At 44.0% G+C, this 18,168-nt stretch overlaps 1 protein-coding gene across 2 annotated transcripts; it reads left to right on the top strand.

Annotated features, from left to right (window-relative positions):
• The first annotated feature begins 1,277 nt into the window (after positions 1-1,277).
• Positions 1,278-18,109, top strand: LOC115101363 (WD repeat-containing protein 44-like). Of its 2 annotated transcripts, none has more exons than XM_029620778.2 (20): positions 1,278-1,802; positions 2,240-2,273; positions 2,710-2,796; positions 10,758-11,367; positions 11,586-11,710; positions 12,367-12,459; positions 12,595-12,731; positions 12,931-13,014; positions 13,132-13,238; positions 13,372-13,523; positions 13,670-13,808; positions 13,916-13,989; positions 14,144-14,254; positions 14,357-14,479; positions 14,621-14,812; positions 14,970-15,071; positions 16,797-16,912; positions 17,001-17,128; positions 17,234-17,380; positions 17,514-18,109. In XM_029620778.2, the coding sequence occupies exons 1-20, from the start codon at positions 1,729-1,731 to the stop codon at positions 17,630-17,632; spliced, it is 2,754 nt and encodes a 917-aa protein (XP_029476638.1). In that variant the 5' UTR covers positions 1,278-1,728; the 3' UTR covers positions 17,633-18,109. The 2 variants fall into 2 exon arrangements, with proteins under 2 accessions (XP_029476638.1, XP_029476639.1); XM_029620779.2 differs by having other exon boundaries at positions 1,279-1,802; positions 13,916-13,980.
• The last annotated feature ends 59 nt before the right edge of the window (positions 18,110-18,168 follow it).

The raw sequence follows: 18,168 nt of genomic DNA on the forward strand, positions 1-18,168 counted from the left end.
ATACCAAACAAAGTAGACGTGGTCCAGCTGGTGGTAGAATATGCCATTTACTGGAGTTGTGAAACCTCATAGAAGAAAGAAGAGTTCTGTAAATATCGATCTTGTTGGTTTTATTTATAAATCAATTTTATTGATAGCAAATTTTTTGGAATTGTTTTTAACCAGATTAAGTGTGTTTTATTTCTGAGTCTGGTCTGAACCCCTGCAATTGAATTGGTTCGCTGAACCACACTCTTTCCTTCAGACCTGAAGACTATGTTTGCTCCCCAAGCAAATGACTACTAACCACTGTTTCAATAAGTTTGGGGTGATTGTGATGAGCCTTGCTATGCAAGGGTTGTTACACTATTCCCTCTATTCAGAGAGTGAATTCCCACACTTCACTATACCAAGTCTCTTATGTGTACAGTACATGGCATGCCTCTTTGATGGCTTCACAGTCGGACACCATTGTAGCAAACAGTGAAACACCCATTGTGGAACTCGAAACTAGGTATCTATTGCTAAACACTGGTCCAAAAGGGTTAAACCACTTGAGCTGTTCTTGTCTATTAATGTTCTGTATTATGTCATGGTTCATGTTTTGTGTGAACCCCAGGAAGAATAACTACTGCTTTTGCAACAATAACTTATCTGAGCCCACTTCCAAGCCCACTCCTCTCTTCTCCTCCTCTCATATGCGCATGGTCCCTGTCTCTCCTTCATATATAAACAAAGAGGGAACCTGATTTGGTCAATAGTCTACTTCTTTCAGGGCTGTTAATGAAGGATTCATGTGTGTTATACTTTTTTTTCAGTAATAGTGTAATGATGACCCTTGCTTGGGCTCAATACAATCCCCCGAAAGTGGTGTTTTTGGTGTTTTATTAGGATCCCCATTAGCTGTTGCAAAAGTAGCAGTTATTCTTCATGGGGTTCACACAAAACATGAAAAAACATGAAACATAGACAAGAAAAGCTTAAGTGAGTTAACCCTATTGGAGCAGTGTTTATATATACCCAGTTTCGAGTTCCACAATGGGTGTTTCACGGTTTGCTACAATGGTGCTCTGACTGTGAAGCCATCAGAGACGCATGCCATGGACTGTACACATAAGGACCATGAGGATATTTGTATTTTTACATTTTTTTAATTTAACCTTTATTTAACCAGGTAGGCCAGTTGAGAACAAATTCTCATTTACATCAATATGAGGGGAGGATAAGAGAGGAGTGGGCTTAGATAAGTTATCGCGAGATTTCCGTATGCGTTATTAATCTTTTGGGGTGTTCTTCCTTATTTGTGACTACACAAGCTACATTTGGCCTTGCTGCAGCCCTTTTCTGTTGTTGTTGTTGAGGAAGACGCTAATGGGCAGGCGTTTTATCCGTTAGACATTTAGTTCGGAGTATGTATTTATGAATTGATTCAAGAAACTTGGCAGTTATCTAGGTAAAAACTAGCGCTAAGTAACTTCGTTAACTAGCTGGTTACGTTAGCAGCCAGTTAGGAGTAGCTAGTACACCCAGGTGAGTGGCCTCTCAAATGCATTAGCAACTTAGTAGCTAGCAACATCTGGGTGTATCCTAGCGAAGTGAGTTTTCAGTCTATGACCTTTTTATTTGCTGCATAAATTGGAAGTCTTCTTCACTTCGAACCGAACACATAAATATAAATATTGCAGCGATTTCCCTTAGTTTAGATGCATGCAGGGCCTCTACGATATCTAGTTCACGTTAGCTAGCTAAATGGCGTCAGATAGTGACACAGAGGAATTCTACGATGCTGCTGAAGACGTAAATTTTACTCCACCGCCTAAATTGTAAGTGACCTTTCTACTTACAGCTATTTTTAAAGAACTATGGTGTGTTTTTATATGCTGTGATTGGTATTGAAACGTTCTCAGATATGACGTAGATGATGCTGGCCATTGAGTTGCACCAGATGTTAGCAAGAGAGAACATTGTTTTGTTCATACATTCAGTGTTTCTTCTGTAGCTAATAGAGGAACAAAAACATTAGTTCTCATTATTTGAAAACAATAACTGATGATTTTGTCTTGTTTACTCTACTCCCATATTTTTAATTATTCAAATGTTGTGGGGAGATCAATTCCCCAAGTCTACCAACAGGAATTGTGTTTTCACGGTGAACAATGTGTATGGGAGAGAGAAGTCTGACTTGTGTCTCTTTGACACACAACCATATCAGGACTAGTCTTGTGACTAACACACTTTTACCGTCTTTTTTATTGCTTAGGACACCGACACAGTTTGTTCTTCCCACACCTCTGGTATGTCTTCTTCTTACTAGCATTTTACAGTTTTGAACATTTGTTTGTAACAGCCATCTCCTTTTTAAAGAGTGAAGTTTAACTTTGGAGCGGCATATCAAAGACTAACCCAGAGTGCTGGTTTTAGTTAAATCATTACTTAAAAGGCATATCTGCTGTTAACTACTTTCAAATGAGCTAGCTAGAGGATGGCTTTTAAGTGCTTTATTGAGGTTAAAGTTAACCCAAAACACAACTTTAAGTGGGATTGTTTGCAATAAGCAGTTTGCTATTGCATGTCCTGAGTTGCCAGTGAAGTTGTTTTAAATACTCTATTCAGGACACTGTCATCTCACTTACTACTTATTACAAAACATAAGCACATCCCAGCATTTAAAGGTGCTTGGATGCACTGTATGAGGTTGTTTGACTTTTGTTTTTGTGCCTTTGTTTTGAGTTCCTGCAGGGGGTGGTAGAGAGCCCACCAGAGGACGTGGCTGTTGGGCTGGCCACACTTGAGGCACGCCAAGATGACCCCATCCAGGTATTTCCTCATCTTCAAATCTATGCCAACACTCATGATTCCCTACTCAGATGGGGCATTGTGAATGTCATTAGGAAGCAAAGTTTTGTTTTATTCCCTGTGATTTTTTTAAAAAGTCACTGAATACGTGGATGTCATAAGGTGAAAGCACCAATTTGTAAGTCGCTCTGGATAAGAGCGTCTGCTAAATGACTTAAATGTAAATGTAAATGTTGTTCATGTCTAAATGTTTATTTTTTTATGGTGGCTGAGTCCTGGGATTTATGTAAATGTAGCTAGTCTCACTGTTCTATGGAGTCACTGCCAGTGAGGGGTGTATTACACCACTAAGTGGTCTAGGTCATTACAGGGGAACTGGGGGGTCCCGAGTGGCGCAGCGGTGTAAGGCACTGCATCTCAGTGCTTGAGGCGTCACTACAGACACCCTGGTTCAAATCCAGGCTGTATCGCAACCGGCTGTGATTGGGAGTTCCATGGGGTTGTGCACAATTGGCCCAGAGTCGTTCGTTTTTGGCCGGTGTAGAACGGCGTTTTAATTAAGAATTTGTTCTTAACTATCTTGCCTAGTTAAAGGTTCAATAAAAAACCTGCACCCTTTTGGCTTGCTCCTCAAGAAATCCTGGCAGAAGCCAAATGTGAGTTGGTTTGGGGGTGTGGTTTGATGTGGGGGTTTCTTGACACCAATTGGTCAGAACCTTGCCTGCAACCGTTTCCCCCCCACTCAATCACATCAAACATATCCTGCAGACTGAGTTCAATAAATACATGCAGATGTATAGTGAGATGCTGGAGGAAGCTTTGAATAGGTCAGTAGCCTACAGAGTAATGTGAGAAGAATGCAATTGCTGAATTTATGTAGATATTCTAAACTAAGTGTTTTGATAACTTTCAAATGTAATAACAGGTCCATGTAGAATAAACATAATACCATAGAAGCAGTGCTCTGCTAATATAACAATGTATATCTTTCATTCTCATTCCCAGCTGATACAGATACTGTGCCTTTTGGTGTTAATGGGGGCTACCTTGGCACATTTTAACGCCGAGTGCCAGGTCTCTCTCCATTCAGAAACATCAGTATCAAGCTTGTCTCTTAGTCTGAAACATCACGTCTCCATGTGCTGGCTCCATACATGTTTCTGTGAACACATACACACATAGAACAGTGACTATTACCAATGGCAGTTAGGATAGGTAATATCTGACATACAAACAGGTACTATGTGGAAATTTGAACAGGTCAGATAAAACCTACCCAACTATGGTCTCCTCATCAAATGACTGAGTCTGCCGTTTGGCAAAAGCCTCTCCAGTCCATCAGTAGAAATAGGCAGAGTTCATCAGTGATACATGGAAAGAAAAGGGTGTTGCTATTACTGGACGTTTGTGCTGTACTTTATTATTAGTAATCACCTCATTGTGGAGGTGTTGAGTGCCAGGTCTCTCCTGCATCTGAACACATACGGTGTCTTCAGAAAGTATTCATGACCCTTGACTTATTCCACATTCAAATTGGTTGTTGATCAGTGTTTAGCTCCATTTCGTTTATTTTTTTGTATCCTGAAAACTCCCCAGTCTTAATGATTACAAGCATACCCATAAACTGAAAATATGGAGAGTGGTACTCCATAATGTGCTGGATTGGATTTGCCCCAAAAATAACACTTTGTATTCAGGACCCCCAAAAATACTGCTTTGCCAATTTTTTTGCGGTGTTACTTTAGTGCCTTTTTGTAAACAAGGCACTAAAGTGAAATGAAGGAATCCTGTATAGAATAAAAATACTCCAAAACAGGATTCCTTCATTTCACTCTCTCATTTAGGTTAGTATTGTGGAGTAATGACATTTTTTATTTTAATTTTACAGATGCAGAAAGGGAGGAGAGGAGGGTTGAGGAGGCAGAATCAGGAGATAGGTTGGAGAAGGTTTGAGCAGAGGGAAGAGATGATAGGATGGAAGAGGAGAGAGTAGCGGGGGAGAGAGAGCGAAGGTTGGGACGGCGCGATACCATCCGAGTAGGGGCAGTGTGGGAAGTGTTGGATGAGAGCGAGAGGGAAAAGGATACAAGGTAGTGGTCGGAGACTTGGAGGGGAGTTGCAATGAGGTTAGTGGAAGAACAGCATCTAGTAAAGATGAGGTCGAGCGTATTGCCTGCCTTGTGAGTAGGGGGAAGGTGAGAGGGTGAGGTCAAAGAGGAGAGGAGTGGAAAGAAGGAGGCAGAGAGGAATGAGTCAAAGGTAGACGTGGGGAGGTTAAAGTCGCCCAGCACTGTGAGAGGTGAGCCGTCCTCAGGAAAGGAGCTTATCAAGGCATCAAGCTCATTGATGAACTCTCCGAGGAACCTGGAGGGCGATAAATGATAAGGATGTTAAGCTTGAAAGGGCTGGTAACTGTGACAGCATGGAATTCAAAGGAGGCGATAGACAGATGGGTAAGGGGAGAAAGAGAGAATGACCACTTGGGAGAGATGAGGATCCCGGTGCCACCACCCCGCTGACCAGAAGCTCTCGGGGTGTGCGAGAACACGTGGGCGGACGAAGAGAGAGCAGTAGGAGTAGCAGTGTTATCTGTGGTGATCCATGTTTCCGTCAGTGCCAAGAAGTCGAGGGACTGGAGGGAGGCATAGGCTGAGATGAACTCTGCCTTGTTGGCCGCAGTTCCAGAGGCTACCGGAGACCTGGAACTCCACGTGGGTCGTGCGCGCTGGGACCACCAGATTAGGGTGGCCGCGGCCACGCGGTGTGGAGCGTTTGTATGGTCTGTGCAGAGAGGAGAGAACAGGGATAGACAGACACATAGTTGACAGGCTACAGAAGAGGCTACGCTAATGCAAAGGAGATTGGAGTGACAAGTGGACTACACGTCTCGAATGTTCAGAAAGTTAAGCTTACGTAGCAAGAATCTTATTGACTAAAATGATTAAAATGATACAGTACTGCTGAAGTAGGCTAGCTGGCAGTGGCTGCGTTGTTGACTTTGTAGGCTAGCTGGCAGTGGCTGCGTTGTTGACACTACACTAATCAAGTCGTTCCGTTGAGTGTGATAGTTTCCACAGTGCTGCTATTCGGGGGCTAGCTGGCTAGCTAGCAGTGTTGATTACGTTACGTTGCGTTAAAAGAACGACAATAGCTGGCTAGCTAACCTAGAAAACCGCTCTAGACTACACAATTCTCTTTGATACAAAGACGGCTATGTAGCTAGCTATGTAGCTAGCTACGATCAAACAAATCAAACCGTTGTACTGTAATGAAATTAAATGAAAATGTGATACTACCTGTGGAGCGAAGCGGAATGCGACCGGGTTGTTGAGTGAGGAAGTTCTATTCGGCAGACGTTGGCTAGCTGTTGGCTAGCTAGCAGTATCTCCTACGTTAAGGACGACAAATAGCTGGCTAGCTAACCTCGGTAAATTAAGATAATCACTCTAAGACTACACGCTCTAAACTACACAATTATCTTGGATACGAAGACAGCAAAGACAACTGGTAGACGGTGGACGTTAGCTAGCTGGCTAACGTTAGCAGTGTAGATTACGTTAGGACGACGAAATACGATGATTACGCAATTATCTTTGATACAAAGACGGCTATGTAGCTAGCTAAGGAGAAATTGCTAAGATTAGACAAATTGTGCTATAGTGAAATGTAATGAAAAGTTATACTACCTGCGAGCCGAAGTGCGAATGCGACCGCTCGCTCCAACCCGGAAGTCATCATCGATATGCTGCATATTTGGATGTAAACTGGATCTCTCTCTAACAACTGCAACAGTCCTGGGAGGGATTTTTTTATATGCAACTTCTTTTTTTTTCTTTTTTTTTGCATTTTTACCCCTTTTTCTCCCCAATTTCGTGGTATCCAATTGTTGTAGTAGCTACTATCTTGTCTCATCGCTACAACTCCCGTACGGCTCGGCAGAGACGAAGGTTGAAAGTCATGCGTCCTCCGATACACAACCCAACCAAGCCGCACTGCTTCTTAACACAGTGCGCATCCAACCCGGGAGCCAGTCGCACCAATGCGCCGGAGGAAACACCGTGCACCTGGCCACCTTGGCTAGCGCACACTGCGCCCAGCCCGCCACAGGAGTCACTGGTGCGCGATGAGACAAGGACACCCCTACCGACCAAGCCCTCCCTAACCCAGGCGACGCTAGGCCAATTGTGCGTCGCCCCACGGACCTCCCGGTCGCGGCCGGTTACGACAGAGCCTGGGCGCGAACCCAGGGACTCTGATGGCACAGCTGGCGCTGCAGTACAGCGCCCTTAACCACTGCGCCACCCGGGAGGCCTATATGCAACTTTTCACAAAACATATTACCTGTCGTTGTACATTAGGGCAGCAATTCGGGTCACTATCAGAGACCTCATTATGGCGGGGCCTTTTCATTGGTCATGGAAGACTGGCAACAACAGAGGTGTCACAAGGGTACTTGTGTCAAATGACACATTTTTATTCGGAGGTCTTGCCTGACAACCTGTGAAAATAGCAAGTGAACAAGATTATTTTTGGAGGTCACTAAACCATTGCTATCCCTTTGCTGGACATGTTATGGTACCTATGCTTCTTCTGGTAGCTGCTTGCATCCATTTATGACCAGGGAATCAGTCTGGCACCCAACTGTGCACTTTGTTGAACAGAAAAGCAGGGTTAACGATTGTCATCATCCATCAGTTATAAACCTAGTTCTAGAAATAACTTAATCTTGTTTGGAAGCTAATTTTATGTTTTACAGATGTTGACTGACTAGCTCCAGATTAGATTCAGAATGGTGACACAGTTACACTATGCAACCAACTGTGACATGTTTTGCTATGGTCCTGGGTTGGTTTGAGTTTGTTGCTGCTAGTTAGTACACTGTTGTAGTCAGACATGAGCTACATAGTACCACCATCGCTGCATCCATTATTTATTTGTGCCCGAGACATGGGTTGCACCTCGGATGCTAATGTTAAGGTTTTGTCTAAATTACACTAAGTTAGTGGCATGGAAATATGATGACATGGCTAAAGTAGGCAAATCATTAAAAGAAAACAACTTTGCCATATTATGTCCTCAAATGTACACTACTGTTCAAAAGTTTGAAGTCACTTAGAAATGTCCTTGTTTTTGAAAGAAAATCACTTTGTTTTTTGTACATTTAATATATCAAATTGATCAGAAAGACATTGTTAATGTTGTAAATGACAATTGTAGCTGGAAACGGCTGATTTTTAATGGAATATCTACATAAGTGTACAGAGGTCCGTTATCAGCAACCATCACTCCTGTGTTCCAATGGCACGTTGTGTCCAATCCAAGTTTATCATTTTTAAAGGCTAATTGATCATTAAATAACCCTTTTGGAATTATGTTAGCACAGCTGAAACTGAAGCAATAAAACTGGCCTTCTTTAGACTAGTTGAGTATCTGGAGCGTCAGCATTTGTGGGTTCGATTACAAGCTCAAAATGGCCATAAACAAAGACCTTTCTTCTGAAACTCGTCAGTCTATTCTTGTTCTGAGAAATGAAGGCTATTCCGTGCAAGAAATTGCCAATGAACTGACTCCCTTCAACATACTGCGCAAACTGGCTCTAACCAGAATAGGATGGGAGGCCCCGGTGCACAACTGAGCAAGAGGACAAGTACATTAGTGTCTAGTTTGAGAAACCGATGCCTCACAAGTCCTCAACTGGCAGCTTCATTAAATAGTACCCGCAAAACACCAGTCTCAAAGTCAACAGTGAAGAGGTGACTCTGGGATGCTGGCCTTCTAGACAAAGTTGCAAAGAAAAAATCTGTATCTCAGACTCGCCAATGAAAAGAAAAGAAAAGATTAAGATGGGCAATAGTACACAGACACTGGACAGAGGAACTCTGCCTAGAAGGCCAGCATCCTGGAGTTTACCTCTTCACTGTTGATGTTGAGACTGGTGTTTTGGGGGGACTATTTAATGAAGCTTCCAGTTGAGGACTTGCATGGAATAGCCTTCATTTCTCAGAACAAGAATAGACTGACGAGTTTCAGAATAAAGTAAATTGTTTCTGGCCATTTTGAGCCTGTAATCGAACCCACAAGTGCTGACGCTCCAGATACTCAACTAATCTAAAGAAGGCCAGTTTTATTGCTTCTTTAATCAGAAGAACAGTTGTGTGCTAACAATTGCAAAAGGGATTTTAATGATCAATTAGCCTTTTAAAATTATATATACTTGGATTAGCTAACACAACGTGCCATTGGAACACCAGAGTGATGGTGGCTAATAATGGGCCTTTACAACTATGTAGATATTCCATTTAAAAAATCAGCAGTTTCCAGCTACAATAGTCATTTACAACACTAACAATGTCTACACTGTATTTCTGATCAATTTGATGTTATTTTAATGGACAAAAAATATGATTTTCTTTCAAAAAAGGAAATTTCCTAAGTGACCCCCAACTTTTTGAATGGTAGTGTACTTTAGAGATTTGGCTATGTTGCCATTTACTGTTACTAAATAAAATATCACATTTTATTTGTCACATGTGCTGAATACAACCGGTCCAGATGTTACCGGGAAATTATTAATTACAAGCCCTTAACCAACTATGCAGTTCAAGAAATAGACTTAAGAAAATATTTACTAAATCAACTAAAGTAAAAAATAAAATAAAACACAAAACACTAACGAGGCTATATACAGGGGGTACCGGTACCGAGTCAATGTGCGGGGGTACAGGTTAGTCAGTCATTTGTACATGTAGGTAGGGGTAAAGTGACAATGCATAGATAATAAATAACAAGTAGCAGCTGTGTAAAAACAGAGGGGGCGTGTCAATGTAAATAGTCTGGGTTGCCATTTGACTAATTGTTCAGCAGTCTTATGGCTTGTGGGTAGAAGCTGCTTAAGGAGCCTTTTGGACCTACACTTGGCGCTCCGGTACCGCTTGCCGTGCGGTAGCAAAGAGAACAGTATTTCTGTATATCAGACTTGGGTGACTGGAGACTTAAAAAAAAAAGTTGTACATTTTCTGGGGGGCCTTCTGACACCGCCTGGTATATACGTCCTCGATGGTGGGAAACTTGGCCACAGTGATGTACTGGGCCGTTCGCACTACACTCTGTGGCGCCTTACGGTCAGACGCCGAGCTGTCGCCTTAGCAGGCGGTGATGCAAATGGTCAGGATCCTCTCAATGGTTTTGCTGTATAACTCTTGAGTATCTGGGGACCCATGCCAAATCTTTTCAGTCTCCTGAGGGGGAATAGGTCTTGTTGTGCCCTCTTCATGACTGTCTTGGTGTGTTTTGGACCATGATAGTTTGTTGGTGATGGGGACACCAAGGAACTTGAAATGCTCAACCCGTTCCACTACAGTCCTGTAGCCCACGGTCAACTCCTTTGTCTTGATCACGTTGAGGGAGAGGTTGTTGTCCTGGCACTACACGGCCAGGTCTCCGACCTCATCCCTATAGGCTGTCTCATCGTTGTCGATGATCAGGCCTACCACCATTGTGTCGTCAGCAAACTTAATGATGGTGTTGGAGTCGTGCTTGGCCACGCAGTCGTGAGTGAACAGGGAGTACAGGAGGGGACTAAGCGCTTCAAAAATGGCCAGCTTTGGTAATGTTAGCTAGCTAAAATACAGTGGTCCCCTCAATCTTAATTAACTGGCTAAAGTTATACAGCATCTAAAGTCAATCTGGCGACATCACAATTATGACAAAAGGTTTTCCTACTAATTATTTGCCTTTTGAAATGTGTTTCTGAGCCAAAGCCTACCACAATACAACTTGGATAACGTTAGCTAGCTGGCTAGCGGTGATCATGGTTATCAAAATATACATAACTAGCAACATTTGTCTGTCTAATCCTTCTCCACACCCCTCTTTCACTGTGACTGAATACAAGAACAAACTCTTCATTAGAGGAACATCCTGTTATGAAAACTTCCCTTTGGATGATGATGTTTTCATCTGTGATGTCTTGTTCCACCTAGATCATCGACAGCATCATTGAGGAGAGCCAGAAGGGAATTGTGGTGGAGGCTCTGTTGATGGGAGAGAGGGATGTTGAGATGAGGGCGGAGTCAGTGGTGAAGGAGAATAAGGCCCCTGTAGAACCAGAGCATCCTGCTGTGGAACCTCAGCCTGTGGTTGAGAGATCAGAGCAGCCTCAGGAACAGCAGGGAGCGTGTGCCATGGTTCTCCCAGACATCCCCGGCCCGTCGGTTGGGTCACAGGAGCATGTCCAGCCCCCAGACATCACCAGCACCCTGGGTCAGGGCCAGAGCCAACCAGACCTCCCGCCGGACCTCCCTGACCTACCCCGGGTGTCTGCAGAGGACAGGGAGCAGAGACCTGCAGACATCCTAGACCAGGTCCCCCTCACAGACAAGAAGCTATGTGACTCCACCGACCCTGGGCCTTCTAAACCCCCACGGCAGTTCACTGTAGAGCCTGACATTGTGGCCAGCACCAAGAAGCCTCCTCCCTCACGCCCCCCTCCTCCCAGCGGAGCTCCTCCTCCACGACCACCTCCCCCATCCCGACCTGCTCTACCCCTCAGCAAGAAGTCCCAGGAGTGTATGAGGCCCACAGGACTGGATGGTAAATAACGCTGTACTTGTTTCTCCACACACCCAATTGCATAAGGTCAATCGACTGAATGCTGATATGCATGTCAATTAAAAATGTTCCTACAGAGCGTAAATACATTGACCTCTCATAAATGTTCACTTCTGTCCCCACACCTCTACTTATAATTTCTATTAAAATGAATTGTTTAACAATGGAGACAAGGTTACTGTGTTGACCTTTGTGTGCAGTGGAGTCAGAGGAGCCGTGTGGCCTGGTGTCTCCCAGCAGCACAGTGAGAGGCATCACCAAGGATCTGCAGCACTCTCTGGACTTGGCCAGTGCCACCAGCGGGGACAAGGTGGTCACAGCACAGGTCAGTTGGTATTTGTTTCCCATGCGTTCCATTGGCACAGGACACAGGTCCACTAATTGTTGCCCAAGAAGTACAGTACATTTCACATGTACCTATGATGAATACTTATTTTCCACCATAATTTGCAAATAAATTCATTAAAAATCCTACAATGTGATTTTCTGGATTTTTTTCTCATTTTGTCTGTCATAGATTAAGTGTACCTATGATGAAAATTACAGGCCTCTCTCATCTTTTCAAGTGGGAGCACTTGCACAATTGGTGGCTGACTAAATACTTTTTTGCCCCACTGTATGTAAATGTGATATTTCAGTTTATTTTTAATACATTTGCAAAAATGTCTAAACCTGTTTTTGCTTTGTCATTATTGGGTATTGTGTGTAGATTGATTGAGGGGGGAAAAAACAATCAATTTTAGAATAAGGCTGTAACGTAACAAAATGAGGGAAAAGGGAGGTGGTCTGAATGCACTGTATATATTCTTCTGCACCTGGTGAACACTTTGTACTGACGGAGACCCAGTCCTTTTCTGATTAAACACTTTAAGAGCGGCATACCAGTGTGTGGATTTACTTTTAGTTCTATGTTGTCCTCTTTCAACAGCCTTTAACAATTTTGAATACCTGTTAGTTAACACCTAGTGTGTGTTCCCACAGGAGAATGAGGATGAGCAGGCATCCGGTCCCATTGATGACTCTCTAGGTCCTCAGCGCCCACGCTCCAACTCTGGCAGAGAGCTGACTGATGAGGTACATATCGTCGTCTCTGTGTCTTCCATTCATTCAGCCTTCAGCTCCTTTTGTACAGGTTTGCTTCTGTCTACACATACCTTTTTTGAGTGTGTGTTTCCAATTCATTGATTGGGTGTGCTGTCTCTGTAATAGGAGATCCTGGCGAGTGTGATGATCAAGAATCTGGACACTGGGGAGGAGATCCCTCTGATCCAGGCAGAGGAGAAGCTTCCTACAGGGATCAACCCACTCACATTACACATCATGAGGAGGACCAAGGAGTACATCACGTAAGAACTGCTCCTGTTACTTAAACTATTCTAATATCTCATGGGCTCACACCAATCCCTGGTATATGGTTAAAAAACATACAGCTATATAATCATTCCCCCGTGCTAACAGATTGCTTTGGTAAGGATATAGTGAGTAGCACTCGCATGCAGCAATACAGAAGAGGATATCACCGTTTGTTCCTTTTTTCCCTGTCAGGAATGACGCAGCACAGTCCGATGATGATGACAGAGGCCAGGCTCCGCTGACTGACACAGACGGAGGGAAGCTGAAACAGAAAACGTAAGACTTGGAACAGTGCCCTGCCTCTTGCTGTGGTTAGTCTTTCCTCTCTGCTGCTGTGACAGAGCCTGTGATAAAGTTCATGGAGTTTTGTCTCCTCTGTCTTCACTCCCCCAGCACTCGGCTGAAGAAGTTCCTGGGCAAGTCTGTGAAGAGGGCCAAGCATCTGGCTGAGGAGTATGGGGAGAAAGCCGTCAACAAGGTGAAGAGTGTCCGCGATGAAGGTATGCCAAACCCCACAGCCCCACCCCAATCACATGCCTGCTTGTTTTCATGATGGACATATTTTTGTATTTGCTCTTCATCAGTTGGTCAGTAGTTTTGCTCCTGTTTAGTCTCACTGCGTGGTTGTCTCAGTTTTCCATAACGACCAGGATGACCCGTCGTCCAGTGACGATGAGGGGATGCCCTACACCCGGCCTGTCAAGTTCAAGGCAGCCCACAGCTTCAAGGGTCCCTTTGACTTTGATCAGGTTAAGGTGGTCCAGGACCTGAGCGGGGAGCACATGGTAAGATTGTGTGTTAATGTGTCAGTGCTTTCATTTCATTAAACAATTGACTACTGCCGTGACTGAAGCATATGTTACCATGAATGTAGATGTAAAACGTGAGTATATGTATATTATACCAAACCCTTGTTCCGTGGTTCCCTCAGGGTGCAGTGTGGACCATGAAGTTCTCTCACTGCGGGAGGCTGTTGGCGACAGCAGGCCAGGACAACGTGGTGCGAATCTGGGTTCTGAAAAATTCCTTTGACTACTTCAACAACATGAGGGCAAAGTACAACACTGAAGGTAGGTAGACCGTGAGTAGTTTAGTTTCTCTCTCTACCACAGCTTTGGAAAATGTAAGGCTTGTTTGGTGGGTTTCTCATGGTTCCTCCCTTTATGTTGTCAACCAGGTCGTGTGTCTCCCTCTCCCTCTCAGGAAAGCCTGTGTTCCTCCAAATCAGACACGGACGGTGGGGTGAGTAAGGTTAGGACCCATATGTGATATAATCAGATGCATGGTTTATTTGTGTTAACTCAAACTACTAAAGGAGGTAGTAATAGCTCAATCACACCCAGTTGTCCAGAAGGTGTAACTTAACCGGTGTTACCTTTCAGACCTCAGTTTCTTCTGTTCCCAGATGAGCAGTGTTCCTGAAGACCCTGAGGACAAGAATCTCCCCTTCCGCCAAGTCCCGTTCTGCAAGTACAAGGGTCATACAGCTGACCTGCTTGACCTGTCCTGGTCAAAGGTGATACTCCAAATCCCTTTCCTCCTCCCCCTTTAAAGAAATACAACACTCCCAAATGACTGTACACTGTGTCCTAATATTCCCTGTGTTCTTTGTTTCCAGAACTACTTCCTGCTTTCCTCGTCGATGGATAAGACCGTCCGACTGTGGCACATATCCAGGAGAGAGTGTCTATGTTGCTTTCAGCATATTGACTTTGTCACAGCCATCGCTTTCCATCCCAGAGTAAGTGGGCCTCTGTGAGCTTGTGTGCCTTTGTTAGTGCGTGTTTAGGTTTAAGTATGGCCCTTTTTAAGTGCAGAGTGAGTTGGCTATATTTGTGTTCTGACTCTGGTAGCCAGACTAATTATCTGTTATTTCTCCTAGGATGACAGGTACTTTCTGAGTGGCTCTCTGGATGGAAAACTGCGTCTGTGGAACATCCCAGACAAGAAGGTGGCGCTGTGGAATGAGGTGGATGGACAAACACGCCTCATCACTGCTGCCAACTTCTGCCAGAATGGGAAGTACGCCGTCATTGGCACCTACGATGGCCGCTGCATATTCTACGACACAGAGGTACGGTGGAGGGAGAATTATACACTGTTTCTCAAGTTTGAAGAATCATTATTTCAGCAAATGTTTGATTCTTTGAGCATTACAATGGCTGAACATAATTATGAAAATGAGGAACACAGGAAATGGTACACCATTTCTAAGTTGGTTCTTTTTTCAGCGCCTTAAATACCACACCCAGATCCATGTACGGTCAACCAGAGGCAGGAACCGAGTGGGACGGAAAATCACAGGCATCGAGCCTCTGCCTGGAGAGAACAAGGTATAGCCATGCTCTGATGAACTTGCCAGACATGCCTCTCTGGAGATTACCTACTAGTGACCAATGTTCCCACTAAGCTGCACGCGTTTGTGGGCGTGCAGCTCCCCGGGACTGCCGCGCAGAAGAGATATCAGCCCACGCAGAGAAACACAAGATTGAACTTCAATCAACTTTCTCTAGTTTTCCCCCTTAGTTAACACTATTAACATTTCCCTTTACTGTGGGAATTGTGATCAAGTCAACGCATTATTATCCACTTTCAATGCAACATACCGACACTAACTATGCAAGAGATTTAGTTGTAGGTAGGCAGAATGCATCGGCGTAGGATTCCATTTTATTGTCACGCACGACTCAGCCCATACTCTGGTCACGCACGACTCAGCCCATACTCTGGTCACGCACGACTCAGCCCATACTCTGGTCACGCACGACTCAGCCCATACTCTGGTCATGCTGCAACGGTTTGTGTAATCAGAGCTGCAGGAGGCCTATATGCAAATAGACAATTGGAAAGTATTCAGACCCCGTCACTTTTTCCACATTTTGTTATGTTACAGCTGTATTCTAAAATCAATTAAATAAATAAAAATCCTCAATATACACACAATACCCCATAATGACAAAGTAAATTTGTCTAAAAATGGCTATACACCTGTTTTTACGTTGTCATTATTGGGGTGTGTGTTATATTTTTACCTTAACTAGGCAAGTCAGTTAAGAACCAATTCTAATTTACAATGACTGCCAAACCCTAACCCGGATGACCCTGGGCCAATTGTGCACCGCCCTATGGAACTCCCAATCACGGGCGGTTGCGATAAAGCCTGGAATCAAACCAGGGTCTGTAGTGACTCCTCTAGTGCTGAGGTGCAGTGCCTTAGACCACTGCGTCACTCGGGAGCCCCTTGATGAGGGGGAGGCTGAATAAGAATAAGGCTGTAACGTAACAAAATGTGGAAAAAGTCAAGGGGTCTGAATACTTTCCAAATGCACTGTATGGATCTGTGCCATTCACTTTGAACTGGACTGGTCGTGAGTAGATGCGCTTGTTCTGAGATCAAAGCAAGAGCTGCATGTAGCCGCGTATGCACATTTGTTCAAATCCTTTGCTAGTTAGTGAGTTATTAGCCCATTTTATAGATAATTTGGGGGAGTGATTGCAATGGGGATGTGATTGCTTCCTATAAGAGCATAAAACTAGTACATTTCTAGACATCTTGAAAAGTGAGTCGGATAAAGGGCTTTTTTTGGTCTTAATTGGGTATTTTGAGACAGGCTTGAATAAGCGAAGTAGCCAATAGGCAGTGGGTAGTATCATTTGTCTGATTCTCTGTAATAATGGTTGGGGAATAATAATAATGCATTTTATTTTGTAAAGTGGTTTCTTGCATCAAACACAATTTCAGTCACCTCCTTGTCTGACAGACAAGTGGATAAACAGGTTGTCAAGCCCTGCATTTTTTTTTTTCACAAGTCTCATGGAATGCAGGCCTACATTGAACACCACACAAAGGCTGTTACAGTAGGCTGAATGATAAACTGCTATCATGTTAAAATGTTATGGGATGCATTTTCTCTATTGTTTTTGACGGTAAGCCACTCTGGTAGGCCTACATTATGATCAAATAGCCACAGTAGCCTACTTGACCACTTAACTTAAAATTGAGGGTACGTTGCTAGTGACAGTTGTCCGTTAGATAAGTCTCTTTATTTTGTTATTAGATTCTGGTAACCTCCAATGACTGCAGGATCCGCCTGTATGACCTGCGGGACCTGTCTCTGTCCATGAAGTACAAGGGTTATGTCAACAGCAGTAGTCAGATCAAAGCCAGCTTCAGGTGAGAACAACTCCACCTCAGTCCGCCATGTTGTTCAATGTTGCCGATCAAGAAATCGTGAGGAACTGCTACGTTCTTTATTTTCCAGCCATGACTATTCGTTCATTGTGAGTGGCTCAGAAGACAAGTACGTGTACATCTGGAGCACCTACCATGATCTGAGCAAGTTTACCTCCGTACGACGAGACCGCAATGACTTCTGGGAGGGAATTAAAGGTACCTAGATACTGTTGTGGTGCTCAGGTCTTTACTGTTGGTAACATGAATGTCTGGTTGGTTTGGTTGTAGTATCCCTCCGCTAAGTCTAGTCTCGTCTTTCAGCCCACAATGCAGTAGTGACATCGGCCATTTTCGCCCCCCATCCTAACCTGATCGTCCCCCAGGAGGCGGGGGCAGAGAAAGCGGGGGCTGGGGCCGATGCAGAGTGTAAGAGCGTGGACTCCACTGATTCCGAGACCATTCCCTCAGGTACATGCCGGTTTCGATACGCTTAGACTAATCAGAGGGATTACCATAAACTGATAGATATATGGTTTGTGTTGAGTGGATAGGAAAACACTTGTATACTTTTAATGCTTAACATGGTATTTCTTGTCCACAGGGGCTCTGAAGGCCGATCATACAGAGGTTCTGCTCTCTGCTGACTTCACCGGCGCCATTAAAGTTTTCATCAATGTAAAAAAAATACTGAGCACTTCTGCCTTAAAGGCTTCACCCTGAACATGTACTGAACTTTGTCAGTGTGCAGTCCTACCATGGAGGCAGAGCAACCCGCTGCCCTGCCAATGTTTCTAAAACTGGACAATTTCCTACTGGTGAGTGCTCCAGGAGGGAGGAGTTACCCTCCGGAGAACAGGGACCCTAAAGTAGAGGATGATGATGGGAAGGTGGCTCCCAGATGTCCTGTCAAAGCACAAGTGCGCTGTGTTTAAAGTAAAGCAGGTTTGTGAGACTGGTTCAGATCGTATAGTATGACCAGAATGTGGTTAAACAAGTGCAGTGTGGACGGTTATGTATGTTTTTTTTTGTTGTCAGTTTTAACGGGCACTGTCTTACTCTGAACTTCACTGCTTTTCTAGTTAAAAAACCCTCTCCTCCTTGCCAGGAATGTCAGTCTTAAAATTAAAACCAACTCTAATCATTTTGGGTACATCTGTCTTGTGTTATGAAAAATAAAATGGAACCACTTTAAGGATAGTGCTCTCATTCCATTTTTTCCATGGAGATAAGATTAGTTTCCAATGCTGTTTAGAAAG

The sequence above is a fragment of the Oncorhynchus nerka genome, linkage group LG19, assembly GCF_034236695.1.
Source record: "Oncorhynchus nerka isolate Pitt River linkage group LG19, Oner_Uvic_2.0, whole genome shotgun sequence".
NCBI lineage: Eukaryota > Metazoa > Chordata > Actinopteri > Salmoniformes > Salmonidae > Oncorhynchus > Oncorhynchus nerka.